The sequence below is a fragment of the Pinus tabuliformis genome, chromosome 4_2 (assembly GCF_031772625.1).
Source record: "Pinus tabuliformis cultivar Carrire ecotype Pingquan chromosome 4_2, CPIR1, whole genome shotgun sequence".
Classification (NCBI taxonomy): domain Eukaryota; kingdom Viridiplantae; phylum Streptophyta; class Pinopsida; order Pinales; family Pinaceae; genus Pinus; species Pinus tabuliformis.
In genome coordinates, this window is record NC_142304.1 from 285338123 (window position 1) to 285348970 (window position 10848).

The 10848-nt window shown below is 36.5% G+C and overlaps 1 protein-coding gene across 3 annotated transcripts; it reads right to left on the reverse strand.

Moving 5' to 3' along the window:
* Positions 1 to 7019: 7019 nt before the first annotated feature.
* On the reverse strand, positions 7020 to 10259 carry LOC149169112 (uncharacterized). Of its 3 annotated transcripts, none has more exons than XM_089428567.1 (3): positions 9822 to 10259; positions 7997 to 8746; positions 7020 to 7140 (listed from the first exon to the last, which is right to left on the reverse strand). In XM_089428567.1, the coding sequence occupies exons 2-3, from the start codon at positions 8588 to 8590 to the stop codon at positions 7129 to 7131; spliced, it is 606 nt and encodes a 201-aa protein (XP_089284693.1). In that variant the 5' UTR covers positions 8591 to 8746; positions 9822 to 10259; the 3' UTR covers positions 7020 to 7128. The 3 variants fall into 3 exon arrangements, with proteins under 3 accessions (XP_089284693.1, XP_089284694.1, XP_089284692.1); XM_089428568.1 differs by having other exon boundaries at positions 7020 to 7137; positions 9822 to 10258; XM_089428566.1 differs by lacking the exon at positions 7020 to 7140 and having other exon boundaries at positions 7873 to 8746; positions 9822 to 10258.
* Between the last annotated feature and the right edge of the window lie 589 nt (positions 10260 to 10848).

The window sequence follows — 10848 nt, forward strand, 5'->3', positions numbered from 1 at the left end:
CCCAATTTTTCCAAAGAAGCCGCTACAGACCTTCTCTTGGTGGGCAAGTATTTTTTTGAAGAATGGTTTACATGCATCAAGGTTTTTGGCAGTACAGCAGACCTGCATGTCCTTCCTTTGAATGTCTTTGATAAATTATCAGCAAGAGAAATAGCCCACCAGACTGTGGGAAAAGGCTTGACCAAGACCCTAAAAGATAACAAAAAGTCATTATGGCCATCTTTCTTATTCGGTGTTGTTCCTTTTCATTAGAAAATTTTAACCATGCAACCAAGGAGTCAATAAGCCTAGAGAGCCTCAGGCTCCATACTTTGTCGAAAGGGAAATTTGATCCAGACAAAATAGCACATAACATTACTACTGCAGTATATATCAAGCCTTTTAACCATGAGGCTAATAATTCTGAAGACCTTTTACAGCTAGTTGAATCCTTCGAACAAGTGTTTGAATGGGCAAAGGCAAATCTAAGTCCTGGAGATTTTGAAAGCTTTCAAGAGTTCAAAAACAAAAGGCTCGAAATAATTCCGCTCCATTTGTTAAAAATCAAGGACAAGCATACACCTAGTGTGACTGTCAACAACGAGGGACCTAATTCTCACGTAGAGTCTCAAGTCAATACAGGGAAATCACTGGATACAGGGTGGGCCCAAGACACCAAGAATACATCAGAATCCAGCAGGAGGTCAGCTGAAAAGCAAGGTATGAGCAACCCAACTAAAGACACTGGTTCTGAGATCAAAAGCAGCGGTTTGGAGCAGGAGTGGGAGCAATTCAATAAAAAACTACAAGACGCTCCTAAAACAACAGATGCCCAGGAAACAAAAGAATATCACACTCCTCTGCATACCCAAAAAATTACAGAATCTGAGCCAATGGATGAGAAAGGGACAAGTTCGCAGCAAACAGAAATCATTCCTGCTTTGCCCACATTAGAAATTGTCGTAAAGGTGACTAAAATTCCTCCTTTAGATGTGTTCTACAGCCCACTTCATAAGGTTGTAGTCAAGAGAGAGGAAAAGGAGGATAGAGACACCTGAGATCCCACCTGGGAACGAGCCGATGGACATAGTCTGGAAGGATATTCCTTCCAATCCAGCTGAAAACTTGACCGAACTATCATAGTTTACAGGGGCATATGCAATTGCCGCCATGGATAAAACTACTGAGATATCTATTTGGTTAAGGGAAAAGGATGAGAAGATAGCACAGCTCGAGCAACAGCTACAAGTTGAAAAAGCAAATGTGAACCAGCAAGCTGCTGAACAAACACTCAATTGCAGCAGAATATGGAGGTGTTAAAGATAAGCCATTAAGCAGATATTTCTGCGAAGAACATGCAAGTTCAAGAATTGCAAGAGGCCATGGAAAAATATGAAGATTTCCCTACTTTTGAGGATTTCATCAAAGAGGCACTACAGCTAAATTCCCTCCTATTAAAACAACAAGAACAATTTTGCCAAAATATGTCACATATCGCTCCTTATCTAATCACCAGTGACTAGCTAACAGATAAGGCGATTGACCAAAGCACTGAATTTACTGATCTAAACAAAAGAATCTCAGAATTCATCGAGTGGCAAGAAACAGAAGAGGGAAGGAGGGCTAATATGTTTGAGATCGAGGAGACACATAAGGAAATTCTATTCACGCATTGGGATGCGAGGATAAAACAAGTTGAATTAGTAGTCACAAGAGCAGTCGGGGTGTCAAAGAACATAGTAAAAGTGGTAAACCACACTTTGTATGCCACCAACCTGGTGAAAGAAGGCAACCCGAAAATACTCCCCGATTTAAATGACTTGCATAAAAGTTGGAAAGAAAGAGCGGAAATTTGAAGGGAAGCGATCGTAAAGTTAGCGAAGACTGACTGGGAGGCATATTGGCAATACCTTGTCAAGCCACAAAGCCAAATCATGACCCTTAACTGCTCACTCCATTCAACTTAGCGGATGCTGCCACCTCTCACAAATGTTATTTTTGCAGAACAGGTCAGAACATAGTTTGGGGCACCTCCTCAAGTCAAACCGATCGTCGATATATGCGATTTAAAAGAAAAGTTGGTAGACGGCAAGTCATCATCATAACCTCTGCTCATCAAGTCACTTTTATTTTTAGAGTTAGTTAACTAGTTAGGAGGAACATTGTTTGAAACCTCTTCAAATTTTTGTATAATCTATTTTTGAACATTAGTTAGAATAGTATTTATACCCTTCTCATGCATTTAGAGAAGGGTCCAGAATTTTATCAAAAACATTTGCAAAGAATGCACTTCTGTAAGTTTGTGAATGCTTTGATGAAATTATGGAACATGATCGTTTCTTTTAAATATCAGACTACTTTCCTTTGTTGATACACTATTGTATACTTTGGAAGATAATTTGATCTAAAGAAAGGAGTTGATCTATGTCATTATTCAAATGAGCATAACTTCACACATATGGTATTTCTATCTTGTATGATTAGTTATGTTTCTGTTTAATTAGTGATAAAACTTCATTTTCATGAATTGTATATGAGATATGTTCTTTCTGTTAAGCGTTAATTGCACTATTGTATGATGCCTAGCTGAAATTGTTTATTTTCATATATAATCATCAGATATATGCGATATAGTTTATACATTTCTTTGACTAACTATTTAGCCAAAGAAATTATTTTTACACGTTATCAGCTCTGTTTAATGCGTGATTGATCTTTATTATCACATGTCAAATAGATATCTTTTTAGATCGCATATCACACAAAAATACCCAGGTTCATATTAGATTAAGTTAGCTAGAGATTTGCATGATAGAATAGACCATTTAGTTATCACTATCCTTACTGCTATCACTCGAAAACCACCCTCTCTCATTTTAAAACCCACACTGGGAAACTGATCCCATCATCCTCAGTTGGATCCACAACTTCAAACGGAAAAGGAGCTTTCTTAAGGTCCGGACCGGGTGGTTATCCCCCATGTTGGCGCAGCAAAAATCTAAAGCTTCAACACACCACAAGAGATTTGATCCCTCTTGGCGCTTGATAGATTCAGATTTAAGATGGATCTAGGCTAGTTAGGTTTCATCCATTAGAAGAGTCTCTTACATGCACATTTGAGCCTTCAAATTGAACTCCTCAATGACTCATTAATCAAGGTAGATCCAGAAATGTAGAGTTTTTGTATTAAAAAGCACACATTGTAACATTCTTCGCACTCATGATGTCTAATAGAGTCTATATTGGAGGCTATAATAATATACCTCCCATGATCCTTGTACCAAAACAATGTTGGTGCAGAGGAGAATCATTACGTGGAATAGGGCTGACACAGATATTGTGTTTTCAAATTTTAACTAGTTTCTTTCTGTGTGCATTCTTTACACAAATTAAAAGAGGGATTTCTTGGTGCTTGTGGCAATTATTAACTGAGTAAATATTGGTTTTCATCTACCATATATTTTCCCCTAAGAGCTATTCTTTTATGAAATTACTTTGATGTTTTAGTTTCAAGAAGTCAAAAAAAAACTTGTCACATTTTTTTTCTTTAACTTCCCATTCTTTTTTAAAACAAGATGGCCGTGGGGCAGCAAGTCCTTGTCTTAACAACTTGTCTTAGTAGCTCACGTGACGTGAAGTGGTGTTATTGTAGGAATTTACAGGGTAAGTTCCTCAGACAGAACACCAAAGGACACCGCTCACAACCAGATCGCATATCAATACACCAGTATTTTTGACGTGGTTAAAACCCTCAAAGAGAGAAACAGTCCACAGCCTGAGCCAACGCGGCCACTTCAGGCAATTTATTAATAAAAGAATGAAAATTTACATATGCTTCTCTCATAGACGGATTACCCTACAAATGACCCTCCATGCGCTTTAAATAGAAATCATGGACCAATCGGGTGTTAAGCCACGGATCAAGTGTCGGTAATACCGAGGAGAGAATGAACCGTCAGATCACTACATATCGTGACCGTCGGATTGTAAGTTACAAAATGTACAAAGTAAAGAAACACACTTTACCTAACTCTATACTAGACCAAGTTGTACTTAACTATTTCCTATGTGTCGAAATATCCTAACAGTTAGGGGGTGAGGTAATATATAATGGATAACGTGATGTTACGTAAAATGTTCAGAATTAATGTTAGCATTAATTTGTGTGAACCTGAAAATTTTATCGTTTGCCCATACTTATCCTGAGTTCGCCCATATTGGGCAAACTTATCCTAAGTTCGCCCATATTTATCCTAAGTTTGGTCTCATACTTGCCTCAATGTGAGGTCTAATAAGATGAAAATTGCACTGATTCATCAATAGAAAAAAGTAATATGTGACAAAGCATGGTTTATAAGTTTTAGACTATATCGTGTGAGGTTTGTAAAGATGGGCCATTTAAATTACTATAGTCTTATGCCGCAAGAAACTGGGACTAGAAAGACAAGAAAAAGCACTGGAATATGATAATGGCTATTTAAAATGTGATCCCTTTCAAAATCTAGAGATGCTAACAAACCCCCACCCACCAAAAAAAATCTTATATTTGCCTTCTCCCTAATAAATTTGTCATTCCAAGCCAAATGACAATTTATTTAACAAACTATGTTTTGGGTGAAAAGTTAATCATTATTCCAAACCAAATGACAATTTAGTTAACAGATTATGGGATTATAGGTGAATGTTTCTTTTAATTTATTAGTATATATTTCTTTTAATTTATTAGTGGGAAAGACTAGGAGTATACAGAATTTTTTGAATAGTCAATGGATTAGATTAGTCAAACTCCCTTCATTATACATAGCAGTTAAGGAGGTTATTTTGGGAGGAAAAGAAGTTAAGAAAAAAACTGTCTGAAACTAAAATGGCATAGGAAATAGCATTCTCAGGTTTCGTTTTCCATACTGAATAATTTGTACTTTTGAGATGACTCTGACATCTGGGCCTTTATCTAGATTTTATACCATTGTCAACATAATATTACAAAAATAGGCTTTGATATCTTCATTCTCATTTTTGCTACATGTTATAGTCATTCAATTTTTCCCAGGAGATTTAGAGATGTAGTTTTTGCACGGTTGTCTAGGGAGTAGTCCATTTACTAGTTTTAGAGTGTATATTGTAAATTAGTCCATTCTACCCTTCCAGCTAATTCCTCCATAACGTGCAAAGCTGTTGATTTTAGTAGATGTGCTTGTTTAAAAACTCTGGTGCTCCCTAATATTTTTAGGTGGTGTCTTACTTTGCAGTTCTCACCTTAGTTTCTGTCAAAGTTAAATCACAAGTTTAAAAATCAATCTTCATTCATCTACTTTTGAGTGGTTAGGTCTGGTAATCTATTATTAACAACTCAAAAGAAACCCAGTTTCCTCTATCACTTCATTACACATCATCTCAAGTCCTTCCTTTAATTTTCCCAAGGGCTACTCTCATATATCTAGATTTTAGTAGCAATGATCGAAGTACCCAACAAACAGAAGAGGCAGACCATTGTTATCTTCAGGGGCTCTTGCCGCTATAATTTTTATCAAACCATGCTAACCTCTTCTGCTTCTAGATTCTTTGTTTATATATTCGTTTGTAAATTTGTCAGTTCCTGTTCATGTCATAGAGTCTTGTTCACTCCCTGTAAGGTGCCCATAATTTACTATTTGACATCATGTATTGCAGTTGTCTGAGCTTGTGAGATGTAAAGAACACCTTTAACCCCATGTTAAATAGTGAAGTTGAATCATTACTTTTTCCACAATCTCAAATCCTGAGAAATATAATGTCTGTTCTAATAATGATCTGCTTACATGGTCAATTCAATCTGTTGGTCGTGCCTTGAATCAATTTGAAAATGTTTTAGGTAAGTGAATACAACTAAAAAAGCTAAATTATACAGCAGAGGCAAGTTGCCACTCTATATAGAGGGCAGAATCACAAGTGAAGCTAAAATTTCTATTGTAGTACACCATACGTCTGATGCATCTTTATTTATAATAACCAGCATTGACATGCTATAATACACAATGCTCATAATAACTTTTAGAACGTTCTTTTATCAGAAGCAAGATCAATGAAACTTCACTAACACTTGACCTTGTTTCTACTCAACTCCCAAGGAGATTCACTCCAAGTTTTTTTTGCTTTCAAATATAGGGGTAGATACAGCATGAGAAGCTAACAACAAATAAAGGTAATTTAGTTGACTGGTCACTGCAGTTGAGATTAACTAGAAAATGAAAGATGAAAATTGGGGAAAAACTAAGCTGTATAGCCTGTAATGAGAGGGCCTAGGTTGTGATTCAACAACAATGAAAACTCAAACCTCCAAAGACCAAGATATGCTTACAAAGGTGTTTTGACTTTAAAGGATTTAAGGCTTTGGCTGACAACTTGGAACAACACTGCAAGACAGTTCTTTCTTAGACAGCATAATGAAAAATGCTTTACAAAAGCACTTATATAAGTCTATATTTGATAAATTAATACCGAAATACACTGATATAGTCATCAGGCTTCAATATTCAAATGCATGTTCAAGGATATACCCAACTTTTGGTCAGTAATTTACCGAAAACACCACACACACAAGTGGATTTTTCCCTAGCACCGAAGAGGTGGCAATCACCAACCGGTAGTTGAGTGTTCAAATCACAAAATTTGTTTCTGACGCGTGTAACATCTACCACATATCTTGGTTTCTATTTCATCATTTGCACAATTTCTTGCAATTACCAAAGAAAGACAAAATAATGGATTGGAGCATAACTACTGCCCAAGTCTTTTCTCATTACTAGATATTTACAAGTTCATCCAGTATCTGCTGAAGTCCATGCCTTCCAACAACTCCTTTTTTGTCATCCAGTGCATCGCTTAAATTATATCTGAAAGCATGGCAAATGACCGAATATGATTCAAATTCACCCTGGCTTTCTCAATGTATAAATACTTTCTCAATCACTTTGCCTGAAATTTCAAAGCTTTTAAACTTTAAGTATCAAATCAAGATTTTTCATTGGCAAAACATACTATATTTTCAAGAACTTAACTCCTTTAGGCAGCCGCTCCAGTCAAAGTTTCAACCTTGATCAGGCATAGGAACTCCTATTTACCACGGTTCCAACTTTAGTCTTCCATGGGTCATTACTTCAAACTTAAAGGTTAACGTAGCTGCTAAACCATACACAAGAATGGAGATAAGATGAGTCAGAGAGTATATTGAATGCCTTAACTCATCTGCAACAACGAGAATAGACTTCTTATAGGGCCCTTCCAAATTTTTTTAATCTACTGCTAAATGTTAGTACATTGTTGCTGACATGAGTAACTACCATCTAATGACAAATGAACATATCTGATCACAATGCATTGCTTTAAAAACCAACCTAATTTGAGGGTTAAATATGGCATAATCATGCAGCTAACTGTGCAGTGTTTAAATGGGAAAATAATGCAGCTCAATCAATAACATAGGTCTCGGGAGTAGAACTACAGCAATACAATATGAACAAAGCTCTTCCACTGGCATTATAATCAAAACCTAACAAAAGGAAGCATTTCCATGCCTGAGAATTCTTTTTTGTTCCCTTTTGCTTTTTAGAACTGGGAATTACTCTGGCCATTTTCGATGAAGTTATATCTTAAGAAGTTTGCATCGGTTAATGATTGCAATTAAATTTGAAACGATAGCAGTTTGATCTCAAATAACAGGAGTAACATATATTAATAAACACAGATTCACTACCAAGATTTTGCAAGTTTAACATAATAGGGAAAATGAGTTTTCAAATAACCCCGGGAGAACTACACATCTACCTATAAACGGAGAAATTTTACTTGAAACAACAATTTAACATCTTTTTCACACACTTTGTAGTATGCTTCTCATAATACTGCACCACAATATAATAAAACCTGGATTAAATTGAAGTAAAAATAGGTCAGGTTTCACAATTCTGCATCCTGGAAAAGTAGAGGGTATATTAAATATGCACCAGAATATACTTTATGAATTCTAAGAAGTGCATACATGTGCAAGCTCAAGCCTATGTTCATCATTAGAAATGTTCAGAGAAAGACGAAGATCTGTCAACAATGTCTCTCGCTGCCAGTTGAGGGGCCCACAGGCTCGAAGGGCTTTCAATACAGATCGATATGCATGCAACTCTAGGGCATGGACATCCATTGAGTTCTGTCCCAAAGAGACTCCGTTATCCTTGGCATTGGTAAACGGAAAACATGATTTAGCATCTCCATCACTTGGAACTGGCCTTAGGGGTCCATGCTCATTACCACATACAAAGTCATGTTTGGTGTGGCTTTCAGCACTGGAGACAGAACTGCAACTGCTTCGTACTACATATCTTTCTAGCGCTCTTCTGGGCATGATTTGATCTGCAACTCCACTGCTATTCTTTATTTCATCTTCTGCAAATAAATTAGATCTTTTGTCTTTCGTATCAGATTTAAAGACCCCAGATTCCATTCTCAAAGACCTTTTGTCAGTTATTCCCGATGTAAAGGCCCTTCGCTTCACCTCCAAAGACTGCATACTAGGGTCGTATTGAGTTAGAAAGTTTGCTTTTCTCTTTTTCACATTCAACTGAACAACAGAAGCATTCATGGCTCCACTACGGCTCAAACCAGTCCCAATTCGTATGTCTTTTCCATTACGAACATCAGAATTTCTCAATGTTTCTGCGCAACTGACCCCCAATGTGCACCTTTCCAATGGCCACTGGTAACCCTCTCTATGTATCTAGAGAGGATTTTCCCCTGACTGCATTAGAATAAAAAAAGGGATTAGATAATTTAGTACATTTAATCTTGAAAACCTAATGCCCTGGACTTTGACTTTAATTAACCTGAAGCCATTTACATGAATTTTAGAAAGCACCAGAACTTTGGGGAATGCTGCCCCCAAAGTCAAAGTACCAATATTGCAGATGGGGTAGAACTACAATATCTTTTCATTTAACATCCAGTCATATATTTTCTTATTCTGTTCAGAAAGAAGGCCTATTGGATGTTCTCATTGCTTCTCTTTAAGAAGAAAATCATAAATGCCCATCATAGATCAGTGCATAAAACCATGATGGTCAGCAATTCAATAAAGAATATATTCAGCAAAAAGAGAAGATTCAAAATATTTATGTCATGGGCTATAAAATCTCATAGAGATTGAATCTCCACAATGTTATGCGAAGCCATACCCCAAGACAATCAGACATACACCTGACTGTAAATCTGAGAGATGGTTAACAATTAAACGAAAAATATTGCGATGAAGGCGGTCCAATTACATTTACAAATAAAAGCAAAAAAAGAGTCACTCTTCATAAATTCTAGTGCTTAGAATCTCTAATCTAAAAAAACTGTGATGAACTTTCTCACAAAAGGGCAATCTGTCTGAGATGGTCATGAAGAGAAAAGATTATGTGAGAAATTAGGAGACATCGAAATTTTTTCACTAAGCTATCACAACATTCTATACAATGAATATGTATTGCAGAAAATAATAAAATCTGCAAATGACCAGCACAGTTAAAGATACTAAACATTTTATTATTATGAAAATACAAGGAGTGGCCTATAAATCAGAAAAAAACCTGAGTCAAAGGGCAGTTGCATATAGTTTGGCTAAGCTATTGATCTGAACTAAAAGATCTGGAAAACTTTAAATACACAACAATTGAAGCGTGCAACATGGAGCATGGCAGGACAGAACAAGCCGTAGAAAATCAAAATTGGAAAAACTAAGAAACAATCACTTTTCAAAATGGTATTGCACAGATCCAAGGTTATTTGAAAAATAAATAAACAAAAATAGAAGACAGATAAAACAAAAGCCTTACCTTGAAATTTCCTTCTCCTTCTGAGGCTTCCTGCAGACCAGGAAAATGCTTTTCTTGGCAACAACAGCACAGGCCCTGGTAAAAACAACTGAAAATGTAAAAGGGATCTATGATTGGTTAACCTGTTAGTCTAGCACTGGCCTGGATGGAATAATACCCCAAAAACAGAGGACCCAGCTCCTAAAATGGCAGCTAAAGATGGAAAAGGCAAAAGGGTGGCGGAATTAGGAGGGTGTAGAGGGACCCAGTTCGGAATTGAAGAGAAGAATGCGTGAGGGGGAGGTTGGGGATCATATGGCCTGTAAGATTAAGAGTGGCCATTGTTTATGCAGAAACCAACCGACACGAGGAAGGAGGGGAAGACTCTTTCACAACAAACAAATTGTGCAATACACACTAACTAGTATCCAAATACATTGGGGTCCCGTAGAATACTTACTTGTACCCTGCAATTTAATTTTATATATGAATGAGTGGGGGAGAATTTTAGATTGTTGTGGTGGAAAAGATCAATACCAAGCTTTTCTTTAATCTAACTATCAAACAAGTTGAGATGGCTGATGACAGACCGTATAGGGCCCCATTAGGGGGTAACTTGAACGACTTAATTGCCTTTATGCTCAAGTTGTTGAGGCTTGTTGGATTGTTCATGTCTGAAATAATAAACTCTCCAAATAAATTAATGGGGTGATATTATTCTGCAGCCTCATTTCATGGGTTAACAAATTAATCACCGCACCCAAAAGTGGATCATATATAAATGAAGTAGAGAAGATAGACCATTTTGACCTACATAACTTTCATTTAGTTTGATCCATTTTTTTACCAGGGATACATTGCGAAAATACCTGTTTCCCTCCTCAAAAGGGTTGGTACACATAGTTTGTACAATGATGCATTTGGGGTTTATTTTGAACATTATCTCTACACATGGGAACTTTTTATTGGTTGTGACTTTAATATTTATAAAATATTGTATTTTTCTTTGTGCTTTGAAGTACCAACTTTGTATAAATATAAGCTCTTA